Here is a 22,959-nt window from a genome sequence, read left to right on the forward strand (position 1 = left end):
GTCTTTTTCAATCTTTTCGATCCACTGAAAACAGGCTAACGTGGAGTCGATTTCTTTTCTCTTAAGGGATAGGAAAAGGTCATTGCTAATAACCCCAGGATGGTCATATGCAGTAACAATAATTTTTTTCTCCTGCTGCCAGGAATGTATTCTCTGTATCTTCTTCGATGATCTTTTTAATATATTCTAGAGACATGGCCTTCATCCAAGGGATACTAGAATTGGGTTGGCCATTGTATCCAACACATGCAGGGTGAAGATACTTCCCTTGAATGATTCTCACAGTGATATGGAGAAATATAGTCAACCTCGCTATTTTTCTTCTGAATCCACTCTGGTGGAGTAGATCGAAACTTCAATCTGAGAATGCAGTCATTTTTCCTAAACTTTTTGACCGTGTTGACAATGAAGGGTGGCAGTCCCTTGAGATCATCATTTGTTTTGGTCCAGAGATTGTGGACAAAACCGTTTTCAACAAGCCAGAGCTTGTGTTCTTGAGGATGTTCACTTTAAACATTAACTACATATCTTCCAACATAAGGTCCAGGGACAATGAAGAGAGTTGGAGCAAGACATGAGTCAGAATTATGACTTCCAATGAGATTATGAAAGTCAAACCATTCGGATTCATTTAGCGCTAACATAGGCACTTTAGCACTTTCATTCGGATTCATTGTGATCAGCACTCTGCTGTGGATTTTTGTAAAATTCTTCAAACTGTGGTCTGACATTTTCATGGAGTTCTTCAACTAGAGCAAACAATGCTGGGAACATGAGTCCACTATTTCTTTCCTGAAAAGCATATAAAAGATTATCTAAAATAGCCTTTTGGTAGTATGCTAATCTTCTGCCAGTTCGAAACACAGGTTCTTCGAAGGTTTTCAGTTCATAATTAAAAACATTTATAACTCCAGATAGGGTTATTTTGCTTTTTGGCAAAGCAACAGCCTTAAACGGTCTTGATGAACCTTTATCGTCCGCCGTTTGAGATGGGCTAGCCAATCCTTTACCCTGGGATTGATCCATTGTGACTAATCCTTTTGGATTTAGCAAAAAATTTTGGAGGATTTTTTCTTTGGGTTCCTCGACATTTTCGGGTTCTTTTCCTGTTTCTCTGGCTTCTGGGGTTGCGACCTTCATCAATTTCTCTTCGACTGAACATTGCCATTTCTCTGGTTAGGGTGTCTAGAAGATAATTCTTGTTTCCTGCAATTAATTCAACATTATAATCATATTGGTTAAGAAATAGTTGCCAATTTGCTAATCTTCCTCTGTCAGCAGCTTTATCAAGTTTAAAATTTTCAAAATTCTTTACTCTAGCACAATCAGTGCGCACAGTAAAGGGTTTTCCTAGAAAAGCTAGAGAATTTAAAATTGTTTTCTTGACAGTCAAGATTTCTTTTTCTCCTGTAGGATAATTTTGCTCTACAAGGCTGAACTTGCCACTACAAAATTTACAGATCTTTTCAATGTTAGTTCTAGGCGTTTTTTCCAAAACAACACCGGACTAGTAATTATCGCCAGCATCAGTTTGGAGTATGATTTCATCATTCTCTTCTGGTTGTTGTAGAGGAGGGAGATTCTTGTAGAGAGATTTTATCTGCTTCACAATTTTTTCATCAAATTCTATGAAGTTCTGACAGGACCCGCCCCGAATTTCACCCTGAAATCCGAAGTGGCCCTGCGGGGCCCACCTTAGAAGAAATTTTACCAAAAATTTGGCAGAACTTTTCCTAAAAGTGGACTATCCAAGACCTGTAGAAAAACATTTACACTTCTAAGCAAACCATCCTTATTCTCTTGGAGCCATCCTGCTCCCCAAATCACAACATCTTCCAATTCACATTACACAAAACTCAACTTAATAACATTAATCCCATAGGTTATCAGAGCAATTCTAAAACAAAAGGTATAATAGAAATAAAAGTAAAGAAGGTGAAGGATCAATAGATCCTACAATGCGGAAGCAGTGACAACTATGCATCAACCCGTGTACGCCCGACCTCAACTAATTTCGCCTGCAAACTGGGCATTTGAAACCGAAGGGCCCAGGGGAAAATATTGAAAAACACGTTAGTGTGAGTGGACAAAAATAAATAATCAAGATAATTTAAAAGAAGCAAACTTGAATACTTTCCCGCGTATTTAAACTTATAAAGCCTCGATGCATGCAACGTTTATAAAACATATTTCTTTAAACCCAATATCTCGTGAAAACATACCAGTCTCGCTGGTTAAGAGAAAATCGGACTAGCCCCGCTAGTCAAGTAATAATAGGATATGGGGAAGAAATATCACCATACGGGTAAAGGAGCCCCTTAGGCTCTACCTACCCTCGACTGCCACTCACACATAGATTGTGTGAGGAGGAGAACTAACAACCTTGACTACCACTCACGTGAGGAGGAGAATAAATCACCTCGACTGCCACTCACAAACACAAAGTAAGTGAGGAGGAGACCTAATCCGAACGACCTGAGTATGGTGAGGAAAACAATCGAAAACCAGTAAATCCATAAATCCATAAAGCTTCTCCAATATCTCACGAGAAAAATAAGTATATTCCAAAGCCGTGGCCCCGCACGCCAAAATATTCTCAAATCATAACAAATAGGCGAGATCAAATTATAAATCGTAACTCAGAAACAAAACTAAATCCACACTCATCAATAAGGCATTCCCAATGCCAAAACCGAAAGTCGATGAGTAAATAAGAAAAATATCTCCATCGAAATCCCATTTCGAAAATCTTTTAAAAATCTCAAATCGACGAGTAGAAATATAATATATAATTCCAGAAATCACATCGGAAAATAATTCGTTGAAACTCATTATAAATCGTAAATTCAAATTCGAGCGTAGAAAACGCTCGTTCTAAAGTCATGATGGAAAAATCCGATCAATATTCCAAATATATATTCCAAAACCAAATAATATCCGAAACTAAAAATAATATGCTCGACAAAATATTATGATAATTAAATAAAGCATTAATTCAAGAAACAACGCATGCATCAACATTTAAAACAAAAGTCCACTCACAGTACTATTTAGGCGACCACGCATACGGGTTTCTTCGTCGAGCGGTAACTCGGTATAGCGCCCTGTACACAATTATATTCTGTGAATAGCAATTCAACAATTAAATACGATTCCAAAATCAATCCTCTTAAGTCAACATCTCCATTTCCTTCTCCGATTCAACCCAAACTTTACCACTAACACCATTTCATTAATTTACAAGTTCTAGGGCAGATTCGAGAGAAATCAGACGGTCGGATTCTCGTAAATCAATAATCGAAATTCTAAATCTTCGGAAATTAGAAATCGATTCAAAACTTCTCCAATCTTCACCAAATTCACATATATAAGCTCTAGATCAAATATAGGATTTAACTAGCTAAAAATAGAAGTTAAATCACTGTTCTACGCGCTGCCATGAGCCTCCCACAGTGGCGGCACGTGGGGCCAAGCGCCACCGGCCACCACCTCCGATGGCCACCAAATTTTGGCAGCAGCTCCATCTCAACCTCCTTAACACTTCTCTCAACTATCACCAAGCCAGAAAACAACTAGAACTGCCTCAACAATTATGAAAACAGTAAACCCCGATTATGAACAGTGAGAAAAAAATTCAAACCTTTGATTCTTCCTCCACGCTTCAAATCGCTGCCAAATACTTGGAGAGCACCATCTACGTCTCAAGGCGCTTCCACTGGACCAAGATTTATCGCCGGAGGTGGCCGGAATCGGGAGATAACGGCGTTGACTCAAAACTGCTACAGTAAGGTTCTTGGGTTTGGTTTTCGTTTTCCGACTAAAACTCGGCAAGCTACCACTGCAGGCGAGTCCAGGAAGAGGAGAGGAAGAGAATGATGGCCGTGGCTCACTCCCAGGTGGCCGGACTTGAGAGAACGCCGGAGTTGCAGAGGAGATAGAGAGAGAGCTCGGGGAAGGAGAGAGAGAGAGAGTTACCGAGTGGGTAGGTTTCCGGAAATAGAAACCTACCACAGTAACTTTCCATTTATATAGAAACTTACCATGAAAAGTAACTTCGCAACTTTCATCCATAACTTTCGCATACGAACTCCGATTTTTACGTACCACATATGCACAGACTCAGTTTAACGTCCTCTACGATTTTCATGGAGAAAATTTCCTCAAATTTTGACCCGAACGAAAAGTCAACTTTTTAGGGCCCCTAAAAGATCGAAACAAAATAAAAAGTGAAAGTAATTGCTGTTTACCGTCCAAATGACTAGTAAACCGGTAAATTGAGATACGGGACGTAACAAGTTCCATTTTCTTTGGGAACTTGTTTTAGGGAATAACATTGTTGTTAATCCTGAGATCTTGGGAATGAAATCCCATCCATAGTTAATGACTCCTAAAAATCTTTCTAGATTTTTAGCATCAGGAATTCTGTCTGAAAATTTCCAGATTTTCTCGAGGATGTGGGGTTGGAGTTTTATTACTCCATTCTTGATATTTATACCAAGAAAATCAACTTCATATAGCATAAAGAAGACTTTCTTTTCTCCTAGGATGATTTCATGCTGAACTATCAGTTTAACAGCCTCGTGAAGATGTTTCATAAGTTCTTCTTTGTTTGTGGAGAAGACGAGGATGTCATCAATGTAGACGACACAAAATTCAGCAACATGTTTGAAGATGTCATCCATCTTTCTCTGGAAGATTGAATGGGTTAGTTTTAGGCCAAAGGGCATTACTAACCATTCGTAATGACCTTGTGGTGTTCCAAATGCAGTGAGGTGAACACTATCTCGATGCATCTTGACTTGTCAAAAACCCGATTTTGTATTGAATTTTGAACAGACTTTAGCTCCTTTGAGCTGATTGATCAAGACTCTTGCTTGAGCTATTTGATAACCATCTTTAACGGTCTTCTTATTGACATCTCTGTAGTCAATCACCATTCTAGCTTTTCCTCTAACATTTTCTGCATGGTTTCTCACGTAGAAAGCTGGAGCATGATGAGGGCTAGTAGATGGTCGAATTAATCTTTTGTTCAGGAGATCTTCTATATTATGAATTCTTTTTTATCTTCCTCTTTATATTGAGGAATATAGCATTCATGTCATGTAATCTTAATTAACAGACCACTGGGTCTTTTACCCAAAATTTCTAAGGGTCGACATCTATATTCTGTTTGAGCATTTTCTTGATTTTGTCAAGAGTAGAAATTTTCTGAGATTCAAGCTTATTTTGGAAATGCTTGAGGTTATGTTCATGGATGAAACTAGCTTCTTCATCTTCGCTAGTTTCTTCTTCCTCTTCAGAAGAATCTTCTATAAGCAATTTTTTTGTTGCTTAATTTGAAGTATAGGTTCAAATCTGGGTTTGTAGGGCTTATGATGATCACCACGATTGCGTTGCGATCTCTAATATTGAGTAGTAAAGTTTGGACCTACTACACTTTTGTCTTAGGAAGTCTATCAGCCCAAAACATTCTATCTCCTTTTCTGAAGCCCATAACTTCTTCATCTTGAACAAATCTCTGTTGGAGAAGGAAATCATTTCCCAACAGGAAATCTGATCCTTGGCCTTCTGATTATTAAAGAGTATGGATGATAAATGTTCATCCACCAATGGTGATGTGAACATCTTTAGTTACTTTATTCATGGTAAAATGGCTTTTGTCCAATTGAACACCAGTAGCTTTTCTTTTAGCATATTCTTTCTGGAGTTCTTCTGGAATTGTAAATTTTTTTGCAACCGTGAATCCTAACCCATTATCTACAAATGCATGTAGATGATATTTTCTGTGATTAGAAAATTTTAATCCAATCTCTATGTAGTTGCTGTATCTACTAGTAGAGATGACTTTCGATTGTTGAAGCTCGTCTTGAGCTTGTTCTTGTAGTACAAATGGTTTACATTCTTCTGGAATTTTTTCTGGTTCAACCAGTTCTATATTTTCATCAATCTTTTCTTCCTTTATTTTTTAGGAAGATTCAGTAATTTCTTGGAACAAAACTTCTACCTTTTTCTCTTTTTGTTCACAAAAATATTCTTCATATTCTTGTTCCACCAGTTGGCTTATATTGCCATCTTTTGTTTTTCTTCTTGCTTAAGCTATAAAGCATTCTTTGTGATAAGTCTTTTTCGATTCTTCACAGAACATAGGAAGTCCATTCTTTTCATGACATAGGCAGTAGTCACAAATGAATGTACCAGGGTTAACCTGATATGAAGACATTAATGCTGCTGTCTTACTTTCTTCCCAGTTTTTTACTTTAAGAACATTCACCTGTCTAGATTCTAAGTATTCTATTTTAGAATCTATTTCAGAGTCAGATGAGGATTCTTTTTCAGACCAGGCAGAGTATACTGATCTGTCATCATCTTCTTCATCAGAATAAGCTATTTCAGAGCCTTTCATATTCGATGTTTCTACTATAGGCTCATATTCTTCAAATAGAGCTTTTGTAGATCTTTTATTTTTTTCTGGACATTCATTAGTATAGTGTCCTTTAGCTTTACATAACCAACATCTGCATGCTTTCTTTCTTGGTTTGTTTTGATGGTTGTTTTGATGATTCTTCCTTTTCTTGAAGAATTTCTTCTTTGGATCTCCATCCTGTTTTTTGAAGTTGGAGCTTTTCTTAAACTTCCAATCTTTTTGGTTTTCACTCTATTTGAACCTTTTTGAATAATATTTTTCTTTTCTTTTCTTTCTAAATTTAGATTCATGACAGCCCCAGTTGGTGGGCATATCTAATATTCCATAACAGAAGTTTTCAACTCCTTTGAGTTGTTTCTTGGCCATTTTGGCTCTAAGATTTGCCTTGCATTGTTCTTTCAGTAGTTGCCTGATTCTATCGGCAATTCCTCCAACTCAAAATCTTTCAATTGATTTTTCAGCTATACTTTATCTTACAGCTGTTCTCCATGGTTCAGGAAGTTTTCTGTGTAACAGGTTTACTAGATCATTGTTTTCTAGTTCACCTATTGTACAATAGTATTCTTGGAATTCATTTAGATATTCTTCAAAATATCTCATGTCGCAGATTTTGAGAGCATAAATGTTCGATTTGGCTGCTTCTTTAGCCTTTTTCACTTATGTTCGAGAGATCTCCACAGATCTGGTGCTTCAAATTTTCCAAGGGTGCGAGCAGAAGCCGTCATGAGGCTATCTACCCATTGGTCAATAGCTTTTCTTTTATCTAGAGCTTTGTCTAGATTCAACCATATACTGTAATTTGTGATTGGCACCCTAGGCAGGTTGTCCTCTGGGACAAATCTTTGAGAATTCCTTTCTCCTGTTTTGCCTGTAGGAGCTTTCTATATAGGGAGTTTTATTTTTCCCTTTTCTCTAGTGATGAAAGTTGTTTTGGAATGGGAGCTTTCTCCGTCTTCCAATTCTATGTCTTGATAGAGAAGGACTTTTCTTACCTTTCCTACTCTAAATTTTTTTATTTCATCGATTAGTTGTTCTAATCGTTTTGTTTCTTTGCAAGATTCTGCTTCATCATACAGTTCATAGAGTTTTTTTGCTCTAAGCATATTTACTGGTTTGTTTAGATCAGCTTCTAGTTCTTCTTCAGTGATAGGATCTGTTGGTTCGTCTACAACAAATTTAGTGCCACTAGTACTTTCTTCTCTAGTACTGTTGCATCTTCTAAAATTTTTGTTTATTATGATATTCTCAGGACCGACATCACTTTTCCTGTGATCATCGAATTTTAGACTGATATCTCTAGTCTTTGTACTTTCATAATTGCTGCTTTAGCACTTTCTGGTGGTTTCTTTGGACCAGATAATTTCCATTCTATAGGAAAAGTTACTTCATTCCAAGTAACCTTGTGAATTTGTTGTGAATGGTTCTTTTGACTGGTGAGGAATTCAGTAGTAAGACCTGATATATTTGATATCCTTGTTTTGGTTCTACTGTGGTGCTCATCAGTTTATAGTATATTCTATATACAATTGCAAGTTCTAGCATATTTTCTTTCATGGTTATGCCATCTATCTTGACTCTTAGTCTCAGACAGTGAGCTGCATCTTTCAAGCTTGTTGAGAAGTTTGGGAAACAGTTGAAATATGCCACTTGATTGCATAAAGATGCTTCAAGTGTTCCCAACAGACTAACTTGAAAATCTGTTAGTCTATTGTCTTGTAGGACACATAGAACTGAACAGTTTATGCCTTCTTGGGCAAGAAGTTTTATGCCTACTTAGATTGCTCCAATATGCATAAATTGATAATTTTTTGCCCTTGCTCTGGCAACTTCTTGAGGAGTGATCATTAAAAGATTTGTTTCTTCTGTTGTGGAAGGAGTTGTAAATTCCAATAATTTGAAATGATGGCTATCCATCAGTTCAAACTTTCATCTTTTATAGATTTGTTTGAAATCTAATTTTGGAATTGCAGAGTTTTTTTACCTCCTGTTCTATTTCATTGTATTCAAATTCTTCAGCATTTAGGAGTTGTACTCCTTTCTTTTTTCCAAAGATGCTCATCATCTTGACATCTCTTGCTACCAAGTGTTTTGGTTTTTCATATTTGATACTAGTCAGACGAGTAGAAGGTTCTAGAAAAATAATATTTGGAGTAGGATTCTTCTCAGGCTTTTCTAATGGTTTAAATCCATTCGCTTTCTTGGATTTAACTGGAGGCTTTTTCTTATCCTTCAGTAAATTTTTCATAGAATCCAGCATTTCTTGCTGTTCACTGATTTTTCTGCCAACACTTGTTAGCTGTTCTTCTTCCCTTTTAGGAAGTTCTTTGATATAATCTTTGTGTTCCAATTTTTCCAATTGGGAGATTATATCTAGTACTTTTTCTAGATGATCTTGACATCTAGATTATTCTTTTATCAGATTATGATGTTTCTCATAAGAAGTGTTAACGTTAGAACCGAAGGCTCTAGTTAGCTTTAGAGAGAGAGAGAGAGAGAGAGAGAGGGAGACACAAGAAGTATAGTGGTTTGTCTCCCGCTAAGGCAGGAGACTACGTCCACTTGAAAGCTTAACTAGTGTGTTTGGGCCTTGCGGCCCAAGGGGATTACAAAAGATGTAATGGGATGTTTTGAGTTGTGGGAGGAGGCATTCCTTTTATAGGTGAAGGAATGCTTCTCTTTTACATGGTTTTCGATGTGGGACAAGCAACCACCATTTCTAGTCTAAAAAGCCTAGTTGTGAGGGCATGTTGGCAAGGCCGGGAAGGTGGCTTCCCGGCGACGTATTTGCCGCTTCTGGATACCGTAGCGTAGCTTGAACATAGGGCTACAAGATGCAAGTAGCGGTTGGATCCCATGAGGGTGTTGTTTATGCTTGGTGAGGTAGCAAACTATCCATGCATAGTGAGAGGTATCTACAAGAAGATTTTAATAGAGAATTCAACTTCTCTGATATTAATTCAGACATTGTCCCCATTGGGGATTCCCTTTTCATCTTTTTCAGTAAGCTCTGATACCAGTGAATTGTGGATGTAACCGATGCTAAAATAATCAAGAGGTTTTTGTTCCTTTTTAAGAATATAAATAATCAAGAGGTATTTGTTCCTCTTTAAGAGTATATTGGAGATCTCCAATATTTTTCTCAGCTTTATAAATTCTTTTTTGAACTATGAAGATAATGTCCCAATAATCGGGAGTTTCTCTTTTAAAGCCTTGATCTATAATCTTTTAATTTTCTCAATTTTTCTCTTTCTTCAGCTAACTCTTTACTGGTTATTTTGCAAATAGAAATTAAATCTCTTCTGGAAAGGATTGAAATTTTATGAATAGTGAAAATTAACTGTTTACCTTCGAGTGTAGATGATACATTTATAGCTGCAATATGTCTGACAGGACCCGCCCCGGATTTCACCCTGAAATCCGAAGTGACCCTGCGGGGCCCACCTTAGAAGAAATTCTACAAAAAATTTGGCGGAACTTCCCCTAAAATGGGCAACCCAAACCTGTAGGGAACATTTACACTTCTCAATCGAATCATCCTTATGCTCCTGGAGCCACCCTGCTCCCCAAATCAACATCAATCTCCAATTCACAAAACACATATCTCAACTTGAATAACATAAATCCCATAGGTAATCAGAGCAATTCAAACAGAAAGGTATATGAGGAAAACCTAATTCAAAGGCAGATGCGGAAGCCATGCTGCTGACTATGCCTCAATTTCGTGTACGCCCGACCTCAACTAATTCGCCTGCAAACTGGGCATTTGAAACCCAAGGGCCCAGGGGAAAAGTATTGGAAACACGTTAGTGTGAGTGGACAAAAATAAACAATTCTAAACGAAAGAAATTTTATACTTTCCCCATTTATTTCCTTAAAAACTCTCGATGCATGCAACGATTTAGAAAACAAATCACGAGAAGCTCCGCTCAAGAAAAACCGACTAGCCCCGCTAGTCAGAAACAACTGAGAAAAAAGATCGAAACTCCAATACTCAACAGGATAAGACCAACCCCGCTGGTTACACGGAAATCAGACTAGGCCCCGCTAGTCGAGAAATGATAGGATATGGGGAAGAGATATCACCATACGGGAAATGGAGCCTCCCAGGCTCTACCTACCCTCAACTGCCACTCACACATAGATTGTGCGAGGAGGAGAACTAATAACCTCGACTGCCACCCACGTGAGGAGGAGAATAAATCACCTCTACTGCCACTCACCAACACAAAGTAGGTGAGGAGGAGAACAAGCTACCTCAACTGCCACTCACCAACACAAAGTCAGTGAGGAGGAGACCTAATCACATAACCCGCGTATGGTGAGGAAAAATCATCGAAAACCAGTAAATCCATGTAGCTTCCCCATATTTCTCACGAGATAGAAACCATGTATTCAACGACGTGACCCCGCACGCCAAGATTACTCTCAATCTCAAAATGGATAAGTGAGAAATAGGAATAAATCGACGGCGTGTCCCACACGCCCAAATATTCTCAAATCCGTGACCAAAACCGGAAATTAGTATAGGTAAATCCCATTTCCAAAAAATCTCTCAAAATCTCCAAGAAGCCAACCCAATCCAAAATCCTTAATTAGGCATTCCCAATGCTAAAACCGAAAGTCAGTAAACAATTGAGAATATCCAACCCCATTGAAACTCATCTTAAAAATCTTTCAGGAGCTTAACTCGGTGATTAGGGATATGCTTAATTCCGGAAATTTACCTCGGAAATTAGGGAATTCATCAAATAATAATATAAATCAAAACCAACCTTTGAAACTCATTATTGAAAGCAAATCCATGATATAATTCGAAATCAATTTCCTCAAAAAGTAATATGAATAATCACTAGAGCATTATTTTAAGAAAATAAATGCATGCATCGTTATTTAAAACAAAAGTCCACTCACAGTACTATTTAGTCGTTCACGCGTACGAGTTCCTTCACCAAATAATAATTCAATACGTCACCCTGAGCAATTAAAATCCGCAAACGAATGAATATTGAATGGAAATTCAATTTACGATAAATAGGAATTGAATCTAGATCCTCTCCTCTATGACCAAAACCTTCGATTCTCATTGGATTCTTTCCAAATTTCACCAAAATCACAAATACAAACTCTTCATCAATTATGTGATTAAACTAGCTAAAAACAGAAATTAAGTCACTGTTCACCCACCGACTATTCACTCGTCGGCACTGTTCACTCGTCTGCCAACTCCTCCGATGGTCACCAAATTTTGACAGCGGCTTCATCTCAACATCCTTAACACTTCTTTCAACTACCATCAAGCCAGAAAACAACCAGAACTACCTCAACAATTAAGAAAACAGTAAATTCAGATTTGTGAATAGTACCCGGATTTCCAATCTCTAAAATCCTCTAATATATATGCAATATTACACTCAAAAGAAAGGTCATGAGGTAATGAACAACTTTATACCTTGGGGTTTCTCCAAAATGTCGATGGTTTGGACGGATCTCTCTCCCTTTCCTTCTTTCCTTCTTTCTTTCTCTTTCTCTCTCTCCCCCTCTCTCTTCCTTCCTTTCTGGCTCTGATCGTGAAAACAAGAATAGTAGAAGAAGATGGCTGATTTAATTAAGTTAGGGACAAGGTGAAATGACTAAAATGCCATTAAAACGAAAATACCCATAACTTCTGCATACGAACTCCGATTTTAGCGTACCACCTATGCACACGCTCGGTTTAATGTCCTCTACAACTTTCATGAAGGAACTTTTCTCAAATTTTGGCCCGATCAAAAAGTCAACTTTTAGGGCCACTAAAAAAAACTAAATTAGGGTAAAAAGTGAAAGTAGTTGTCGTTTACCGTACAAATAACTAGTAAACGGGTAAGTGAAAATACAGGATGTTACAATGTCAAACAAATAAACTTAAAGTATGGACCCACTACGCTTTGTCAGTTTTTTTTTTTTGTAATTTGTAACGAAAAGATAACGGAAAAACTAACGGCGTACACCAAAATGAACGAGTGGAGCAAATGTTGAGACTAATTTCTACTACATTTTTAGTACATTTCTCTTTACATTTTGCTTAGTTATTTCCTTAACAATGTCATTTCTAACTTGTTTTGTGTTTTTAGGTAGTTTTGAGTCTGGAAATGGAAGGCTAGGAGGAAATGAGAAGAAATGGAGAAATGAAGATTTCCTAGTTCTAGCAGGAAAAGGAATCCGAGTTAAAGTAGGAATCCTAATGCAACTAGGAATGAGCTCGGAAAAATGATGTTTGGAAATGAAGAAATGACAGAGTCCCAGTTGGACTAGGAAATCTGATGACATTAGGAGTCCTGATGCTGCTAGGAGACCTGGTGAGACTAGGAGATGCTGTGGCTTAAAGATGACTCAAGATAGTTCAAGAATATTCTAGAATAAGAATTTCGGCAATCTTGAAGATAGGTTTCGAATTGGATCAATTGAAGAAGTCTGACCCAAATATTGAAGCATGTGACTTGCACATGAGTCTCTAGAATCATCTATGACATCTTGAGGAGTCCTTGGCCCATTAATATTGCTTTTTGCCGTGAGAATTAAAAGAAAATAATAGAAGATTTCGGCAACATCTTTTTGGGATAATTTTTTGGATTTCTATGGAATTTTGGAGAAGAAAATAAAGGAATAAATATTGATTTAGGATTCCTGATTCCATTCTACATGATTGGTGGCTGAAATAGGGTTAGGTACATGGAAGAATTCGGCAATTACAAAGGTGACTTGTTCTCTACTCCTCAAGGAATTTTCTTATTGAATGATGTCACAAGAGGAGAATTATTAGGAAACCCTAGCCCTTGCCATTCACTATATAAAGGAGGTTTATGAAGACATTCTACACACCACAAAATTCAGAATCAAAAGCCACAAACACTTCCCCTTCTCTTCCAAGTTTCGGCAACTTCAAGGAAATCTAAGTTCAAGGCCGTGAGCATCCATCCTCTCCATTCAAGCATCCTTGCCGTAGCCATCATCCATTCCACCACCTTTTGAACCTTCTTGCATCCTTGAAGATCAAAAAGTGTAACCATGAACACAACTTTATGTTTTCGGTTTCGTATAAGAAAATTATTTCGGGTTTTATGGATTTTGCGATTTTATTTTCTGTTTTGGTTCTATGATTTGCGATTTCTTGTGATGATGAAGTGTTGATTTTAGATATGTAATTTTTGAATACTATGAAGCATGTTTTAGGTTTTAGGTTTCCAAGTTGAAAATTGCGATTTCTATATGTTTAAGCATGATTGTTAATTTTGAGCTTCAATCCCATCTTTTATGTGTTAATTGATCTTTGGATGCATACTTAGGTTGATGAACATGCAATTGAATCCATATTAAGGTGCTAGCGTTCTAGGCTTTAATTATTTAAGTGGAAAACCTATAATTACTTAGGTAAATTAACAATGAGTCTTGCATGCTTGATTAGTGTTCTAACTTGTGTTATTGGCTTGAATTGATCAAACTTCCATGGTGCTTTATGCGTTGAATATGTTTTTGTTAGTGATTAGCTACCACTAGTAATTGCATGCTTAATATGGTTGACTATGGTGTGTTCATCTAGTTAATTTAACTAAGGGAAGTGAAAAGAACTTTGTATGCGTTCATCTTTGTTCTTGATTGATTCTATGCTTTGACATATTTTGATTCGTTATTTGATGTTTGAAACCTTGCCAACGTGTTAATAGTAGTTAATTCTATCTAATTTCGTTCCTTCCACATAATTCTACTTGATTATGTGTTTTGATGTGTCACACATGTATATATTTACTTAGTTGTTAAATTAAAAAAAAAAAAAAAAAAATCCTACATCCCCTTTCCTTGTATTTTTCGTGAATAATGTAAATATATTCTTTGATTTGTTTTTCTAATGTTTTATTTTTCAGGAATTAATTAGGCCCTAATCTCCGGTTAAGAACAATACCCTACTTACTCTTACTACATTGATAGGGTTTTAAATTGAGCACTAACCTTGTGCAGGTCAACAAACTTGATACACTAATGTGATAGTTATGAAAGTTGGTATACTAAAGTGTAGAAATGCCTAAAGTTTATGTATGGTTTGTGATGATGTTCTCCCATTTTAGAGGATCACTTTTAAGAAAGGTTTTAGGGACATTTGTCCTTATAAGTCAAAGACCCCTTTTAAACCGAGTTATATAAATTTGTCCATAATACTCTCTTTCTAGGGAGTATTCTATGTTTAAGACAACGCGTCTATTACATTTTTCATTGATCAAGGGGTCATCCATTATTTGTTTCGGGATTTTAACTACCTTATTGTCTCATCCTGACGACTTAAGGTGTCTTTAGACTCACTTTTATTAGACAAACTGTAAGGCTTAATATGGACTTATCAATGTTTATTAAGACTGATGACAACTAAGTTGGCTTCTTACAGAATAAAAAAGTATAACATTCTTAGTGTTCATTAGAACCATGTTTGTTTCCTATTGATATCACTACAGATTAAAGGGTTGCTTGGCCAATGAGTATCCCTACTTGTATATGGAATAAGAATAAGGTTGGTCCAAAATGTAATAGGATTAGGGCACCTTTATGGGAGGCACCTAATCCTCAATGCTTATTTTATAGACCTTGATCCTTGCTCTAGTAATCACTTACAAGCATTCAAGTTCTCTGCCCCATCACTAAAATTACATTCATCAGATTGCTCAGAAGCGAAGATCAAACATGTCTCTTTCATGTTAGTGTTATTGTTCTTTAGACATTACTCGTATTGGTGTGTTCTTAAATTGAGTGCAATATATACATGTTCATGTTGATTACATCTTTTAATTGGTATCAGAGCCATTGTGCTCAAGTAAGAACTTGAAATAGAAAATAAAACTATTTTCCGAAAAAAGAAGAAGATTTGTTTCTTGTATGAAGTTTTGGTTCGGCCTCGCTTCAGTATCGAAGCCCAAAACCCCCTTGGAGAAACCCAAGGCCCGCTTTTGTATGACAGCCTTCGTTCAAGCTAACCATTTGTAATACCCCGAAAAATCCAAATTAAATTCCATGGATTTTTAGAACTGATTTCACGATAGTAGGAGCGAGTACGAAGCTTGAAGAAGTTGTGGAATTAGTTCGAACGATTTTATTTTCGAAAACGAACGTTATTTAGGGGCTCGAGAAAGTTGACTTTTTATCCGTTCAAAATTTGGGAAAACTTTCTTCATGAAAGTTGTAGAGCCCGTCGATACGATCTCGTGCATATGTGGAACGCAATATTCGGAGTTCGTATGAATAAGTTATGAATATTTGAAATTTGGGAATTTTCTATAAATAGGGGAAAATTTCTGATTTATTCATTAAGGACGAAAAAATTGAGATTTTGCGGAATAGTCCCCCAGCACCTCCGTTCTCTCTCTTCCTTCGACCCTCAGACCCGACGGGTTTTCGCCGACCCGACCCGGACTTTTCTCTCTCCTCCGGCATCCTCCGGCCACGACCCGGCCTTCCCCGAGCTCGCCGTCGCACGCACAGCCTCCCTCCGGTGTCGCTTTGCTCCGCCGCTGCCCCGAAAGCTGGATCGAAGACACCCAGACGAGCGAAACCGACCCGGCCGGAAAACGTCGACGCCGGCGTTGCACGGGCCGATCCTTCCCATTTTCGTGATCTCCTCTTCCCCCTGATCATCCCCATGTAAGTCTTTCATCACGATTTTGAGTGTAGAACACTAGATCAAGGTTTGACTTTTTCGACGTCCCTGATTTAATCTGAAATCTGATCGGACGCACAGGATTAATCCGACTTCCAAGCTTGATCTAGGACGATCTAGGCCAAACCAGACTTAGCTCCAGGTATGGAAGTCGATCACCCTTTCATTTTGAACAAGTTTGTAGTTGGTCGCTTTGCCATCGGAGGTGGTTGACCCGGCGTTGACCGCCGCGTTGACCGCCCACTGACCACCGCTTGTGGCGGCGCGTCAGACCATATTTCGAGTTTTCATTATCTAGGCGATGATCTATGCATCCATACGAGCGTTTTGATATATAACATGGTCATGTTAGAAAAAGTTGATAAATAGTGGATTTACGTTTTTACGTTACTATTTACGGTTTTTACGTTTTATCTTCGGTTTACGATCTGCGAAGATCAGACCATTGGTTTTGCTTCAAATTTAGATATGTTGATCGTATGACTGTACCGATGACTTTGTGAGGTCACGGGCGAAGATCCGACCGTTGGATCTTCGTATAATTGTAAAACAGTAATTCGGAAGGCGATTCGTGAGAATCTGACCGTCGGATTTTCATATAAAATTATGGAGATATTAGTAAGGGCAATTCAGGAAGATTGGACCGTTGGATCATCGTTTAATTTCAATCCGACCGTTGGATCATCGTTTAAGTACGTTTATGAGTTGTTGGCTAAGTTAAGATCATTATTGGATTAGGTGATCGGTGGATTGATTTGGCGGACGATTCGTGGAATTGTAGTTTGAGCTGTTAAGAAGACGCAGCTGGATTAGAGGTGAGTAAACCTCACGTGGTTCATATTACGAACCGAATAAATTTAATTACTTTATTTTTGTCGCAATTGTGTGAAAATATTTGTTTTAAATTATATGGACTTGATCAACTACGGTCCATAGGTAAGTAAAATGATTTTATTATACAAATGAATTTCACGGTTTTTATGCTTGAACTATAGTTGATATTAGTGGTCATCCCTGAGCGGATGATTACGTATATATATATTTACGTGGAATATATATATTGGTTGATGTGTGATTGGTGTGATGAAATGATTGAGAATGGATTGGATATTATTCAAGCTATTAATCTCGCATTTTAATTGTTGAATAATGAAATGTTGATCATGTGGTGTGAAAGCTATTTTATATGCCCAAATGTGATTATGTGGAAATTATTTTAAGAAATAAAGATTTATCTTGAAATAATATGTCTCTTTATGTGGGTGTACATATACATATATACGATCTATAAATCATAAAGATTGTATTTTGTGAATTTGATTATGTCTGAGAAGTACAGTTGTGAAGCCGGGTGATTCCTACAACCCCGTGCTTAAATGAATTACTGGTAAATATGTTTTGGTGTTATGAGACGTTAAGCCTGGGCCCTAGTCCCTACAGATAGTGCACTATTATACTCATAGGAAGGAAGTAGCCGACCTTGGGTATACATACTTTGGAAGTAGCCTTAGTATGCTGCGGCTTACCCGTATTTTGGGTATAGTAGACATACCCTAGTACGTGGATTTGTGATTTGTTACCAGTTAATCCGAAAATTCACTAAAAAGAGAAGTGTGCTTATATTATCCTGATCAAATATCTATCTGTGATATATTGCTAATATGTGAAGGTGTTAGTGAAAAGAGAATCAAGCATGCTTTGCTTTAATGTTATTTCACATATTAATATTGCAATAGTTGTTGGTTGTGATCAGTCAAATGTTGAGTTTTAAAAGAGAGTATCGAGAATATACTTGCTTTTATGTTTATGTGATTTTTGGAGTTACCGTGTGACTGTGTTGATTGTTTACTTGAGTTATAATAAATATAATTGAATAAATCAACAGTTCTTTCTTGTTTACTCATACGGGCTGTCAAAAGCTTACCGGGTTTTGTGTTGTTGCAATTCCCGGTACACTATTCAAATTGTGTAGCGGGTAGTCTTACAGGTCAGGAGAATCAGGGCAGTGATCGTGCGGTTTAGAGTATTAGTATTAGATTTATAGCATTTGTTTTGTGAGGAGAATTGTGCTCTCTTGAGCTTTATAATTTGTTTTGGTGAGAGTGTACTGTAATAAGTAGCTTGAGGATTTGGTTTATGTATTATTAAGAGGTGTAAGGTGTGGTTGGTTTTGAGAAAAAAGTTCAGAACGTTATTTGTAATTGTTATTAATCATGTTTCGGATTTGAATCCTTTATTCAAAATTCGGGGCGTGACACCATTATTACCATAACAGTCTGCCCCAAATTTCATTCTCAATATTCTAGGGTTTTTCGATGGTGATCTCAATCATGTGTTTTTGGCCTATATGATGGTAATCATGATCGAAACTCTAGTAACTGTCATACGAGCCCTGGATTGGCCTCCCTTCATCAACAAGAAGTAACAAAGTATCCTAGTATGTTTTCACACTGCTGAAAGCAATTCTTCAAAAGAGATTTGATCTAGAAGCCTGCTTTGTATATATGCTTTGTGTTTGTTTTCTGCTCTTTAACCTTGGTGAGCGATATTTGATTGTTGTGATCGATTAAGTCGGTATATTATGAATTATGTGCTTTTGCACTGAGCGATATTTGATTGTTGTGATCGATTAAGTCGGTATATTATGAATTATGTGCTTTTGCACCCTTCTTAAGCATGTCAATTTAGAATGTGAAGGTCTGAATTGTGTTTTCAGCAAAAGTTCAGGGAGTAAATAGTATTTAGTTATAATTTCAAATAACCTTGTTGAGGCCTATATATATGACTATTGCAGACAGTTGATTGATTTTGTGAGTATTTTCTCTCTCTCTTGTTTGCTATGTTATTTTCCTATAGCAAATCTATGTCTCCTAATTCATTGTAAAACTACACAATAAGCTAGCTTTAATCAAACTCAAATAAAACAATTAATAATCGTCTTGATTCAGTTTTAGTTGAAGCTTTTCACATATAGTATTGCCCATAGCAATTCCATGTAATGATTTTAACTAAACCTTAGTATTGGATCGACAACTTGTGATATTGGTTTTAGAAGCTGGAATCCTTGCTCCCTATAGGAGGTTTAAATGACTATGGCTCTTGAGATCAATGTCAGCATATGACAAGATTTAAGACTCATATTCGGAGGAAACTAGAGTTGTCTTCTTGCCACCGTAGGTGTTGACATGTTCTAAACTACCTATAGTTGAGTTTTGAATTTTGGGTATATGATTAATTAAGTGTCTATAGTCTTTTTGCCACTCTAGGTAAAGCAAGACACATTCATAAGTATGTCGCTAAGGCACTTCATTTTCCTGCCTATTTTTCTATCAACCGATAGTTGAGTTTAGTTTCTGGATATATGGTTCAGTTAGTGTCTATATGTCCGTTGCCACGAGGTAAGGCAGACACGTTTTGTATTATTAGGGGCACTTTAGCTTAATGCCATGACAATTTTTACTAATTCTGGAACTTTTTAATGTTTTGCTACAGCTACGAACCTCCCTCTAGGATATCATCCTATTGCTTGACATCTTAAATGGCTAAAAATATGGGGATCTTGTCAAGTTTTGATGCTTTAGATTAGTGGGAGGATTGAGAAAGTTTATTTTCTTGCAGTTTGTGAATTTTTGTTGTGGACTTTATATAAATTCATTATAACATTAACTTTTGAAAGTTCCTATTTTGGTATTCCGAATATGCAATTATTTGACTTAAGAAGTATTATTGAATTATGAATTCTATATTTGTTATATCTTACTCGAGTAAATTTGCTGTATTGGTTCATTAGCCTTATTTGCAGAAGTGTTCAATTAATATACTAATGAAATTGTGTTGAGCTTGATTAAAAGCGCTAAAGTTACAGATTCCTTAATTTTCAGAATCTCTATTTTGGATCGTTTTCCTGCACTACATTTTTATAAGAAAAAACTGAGTTTCATATGGAGTTGTGTTCCTATGTTCTATGAAGTATTGCATTGTGATTACAGGGTACTAATACTTGGATAAGTATTTGATTTCCTGTGCCTCAATGTCGTAAGTTGCAGAATGACTGAGTGTCTGATGGTTGGATGAATCTAAGGATGTCTATGTGCATACTTCATTTTTGCTACCTGGTACAACAGCTTTTCTTGTTATTTGAACATTGATAGCCCAAGTGGGAAATTGTATGACTTAATATGGACTTATCATATTTACTAAGAGTCATGACAACTAAGTTGCCTTCTTACAGAATAAGCAAGTATGATATTCCTAGTGTTCATTAGAACCATGCTTGTTTCCTATTCATATCAGTATTGATTAAAGGGTTGCTTGGCTGATGAGTATCCCTACTTGCATATGGAACAAGAATAAAGTTGGTCCCTGCTCTAGCAATCACTTATAAGCATTCAAGAATAAGGATTAGGGAACCTTTGTGGGAGGCACGTAATTCTCAATGCCTATTTATAGACTTGATCCCTGCTCTAGCAATCACTTATAAGCATTCAAGTTCTCTGCTCCATCACTGAGATTGCATTCATTAGATTGCTCAGAGGAGGAGATCAAACATGTCTCTTTCAGTTTAGTGTTATTGTCCTTTAGACATTACTAGTATTGGTGTGTTCTCAAATTGAGTGCGAACATGTGTTCATGTTGATTACATCTTTCACAAACCTATTAATTAAGGGTGGTTTTTATTAGGTCACATGTTCAAAGATTGAACGTTCTTACTAACCATTGTAGTCCATGACTTGTGTCATGAAATACCAATTAAATGTTTTCACATCAATTGCTTTTCAGACACGCTCAAAAGATGTTAAAAAATCGGTTCCCTCACCGCTATTGCTTTCATTATCTTCAAGGAGTGGAATTTCATGCATGTGGACTCTCCCAATGAGGGGTCACATATTTACTCCTGGAGCTCGAGTCTAATGTTATGAAACATTTTCAGGGTTTAGAAGTTTTTCTACGGTGCTTATTGCTTAGAATATAAGTGCATTCATGTAACAGTTCTATCCACATTCCTTAATGTTTAAGTCACTATATAATTATGTGTATACTTGCTGAAGTATTAACCGAACCACACATTTTATAGAAAAGAGAAGATAATAATACAACAAACAAACAAAGGGGTATGAAAACTAATAAATCACTTTTGGGTATGCAATATCTCTATCTTTGGATTGTTATATAATGCATAACCTATATACTGCATACCCCGCGAGAACCATTGCCAGAGAAACCACCACCATCTTCAGAGCGTTCTCTTTGCTTAATTTTGGCCTCAATACTGTTCCTCCGAAGCCAAATAAGTTGTGAGCTGATTGTTCAGAATCCTCAGCTGATTGTTTCGAAAGCTTCATAACTTTCTTAGGTACAGTTATGGAAAGAATTCCACGTGAAAACTTGGCACGGATTTGGTCGGCACGGCAATTCCTAGAAATTTTCATTTCTTTGTGGAAGCGGCTGCGCATAGATGTCGTCGTACTACTTTCATCACCATCACTACCTTGCTTTCCGCTAATGGTTAGGATACCCAGATCGTTGAATTGAAGTCTAATTTCTTGTCTTCTGAAACCTACATGAACAAGTAAGACTAAGAGAATGAAGAAATGAATTGAAAGACATAGATCAGCAAGTAAAATGTTAAAAGCGTCAGATCTCATAACCACAATAAGATTGAGGATATATATATTACCTGGTAAATGAATCTCAAGAATGTCATATTCTTCATGTTTCTGCCAATTGCAGAAGGGTACAAATTCCTCATAAGACTGCTCCTCCTTTGCTGCATGACTGTTTTCCATTAGACCCGGCCTGAAGTTATTTTTCTGATTGGAGTGTTCTGAAATTTCCCAACCGATCTATAATATGGAGTCTACATTCTTTTTCCGTTCTTATACTTGCCCATGAAAAATCAATTAACATGTTGGAGGTTTCTTCTTTGTTTGAAAGAGAATAATTCCTTTTTGGATTGCTATTTTACGTTTTCTTCTTCGTGGCCTCATGATCAAGTATACTTTATCAACACGTCAGCTCTAAAGTAAAGGCTGCAGATGAACTGTGACAATAGTTTAGTGCCTTTAAGTTGAAGATCGAGTTCTAATTTTATTCAGTCTCTTACAAAATTTTATATTGATTATAATTACATAAACAACCTTAAATAGCCAAAAAAAATATCACAACCCGGTTTGCAACTTAGAAGGGAATTTTTTATCTGAGGTGAGCCCTATGAAAGTGGCAGAGCCAGAAACTTAGGGTTACTGGGGCATAAAAATAAAATAATAGAACTATTCACAAAAAAAAATAATAATAATAGTTCTGCAAGCTCTAATTAAACCTTGGAAGAAAAAAAAAAAAACTACTGAAGTTAGCAAGAATTAAACCCAAGACCTGCAATGTAGGAAAAAGGTACTAGACCACTGCACTATGCAAGCCGCTTGTACCACTTGGTAACTCTAACAACTTATAAAATAAAAAGTTTACAGGGTCACGGGACCCAGTGTGCCCCTATGTGGCTCCGCCACTACCTATGAGGCTATTGTCTCATGCCCATGCATATTAGGGGCCTAAAATTAGTTTTGTGTATGATTACATTGTGATGTATGCCTAAAATTTATTGGTAGTGTAACATTATCGAGTATCAACTATTTGGGGTTCGATTCCCCTTAATGTTTATTTTCCCTTTTCGACAAAAATTCTCTCTTGTTTAAGGAAAATTGAAATTGGGAGATAATTGAGTCGTGCTTTCATTGATAATAGGGGCCTCTTTATATAGAGGATTACAAGACATAGATACAGAGTTGTACAAGGAAAGATAATCGTACAATTAATCGGATATCTGAATATCTCCGAGAATATCTCTAATTTAAAACCCTAT

The 22,959-nt window shown here is 36.8% G+C and overlaps 1 protein-coding gene and 1 long non-coding RNA gene across 2 annotated transcripts; both read right to left on the bottom strand.

The window, feature by feature from the left end:
• Positions 1-1,796: 1,796 nt before the first annotated feature.
• LOC133722572 (uncharacterized) lies at positions 1,797-11,991 on the bottom strand. Its single transcript, XR_009852852.1, has 6 exons — positions 11,874-11,991; positions 11,609-11,739; positions 11,336-11,397; positions 9,770-10,179; positions 3,043-3,104; positions 1,797-2,025 (listed from the first exon to the last, which is right to left on the bottom strand). It is a non-coding gene; the product is annotated as an uncharacterized LOC133722572 (long non-coding RNA).
• A 9,159-nt stretch (positions 11,992-21,150) lies between these two features.
• LOC133723777 (17.4 kDa class I heat shock protein-like) lies at positions 21,151-21,999 on the bottom strand. The gene is made up of 2 exons (XM_062150643.1): positions 21,778-21,999; positions 21,151-21,657 (listed from the first exon to the last, which is right to left on the bottom strand). Exons 1-2 carry the CDS (start codon positions 21,884-21,886, stop codon positions 21,266-21,268), a joined length of 501 nt encoding a protein of 166 aa, XP_062006627.1. The 5' UTR covers positions 21,887-21,999; the 3' UTR covers positions 21,151-21,265.
• Positions 22,000-22,959: the final 960 nt, after the last annotated feature.

The sequence above is a fragment of the Rosa rugosa genome, chromosome 7 (genome assembly GCF_958449725.1).
Source record: "Rosa rugosa chromosome 7, drRosRugo1.1, whole genome shotgun sequence".
In the NCBI taxonomy this organism is placed as follows: Eukaryota; Viridiplantae; Streptophyta; class Magnoliopsida; order Rosales; family Rosaceae; genus Rosa; species Rosa rugosa.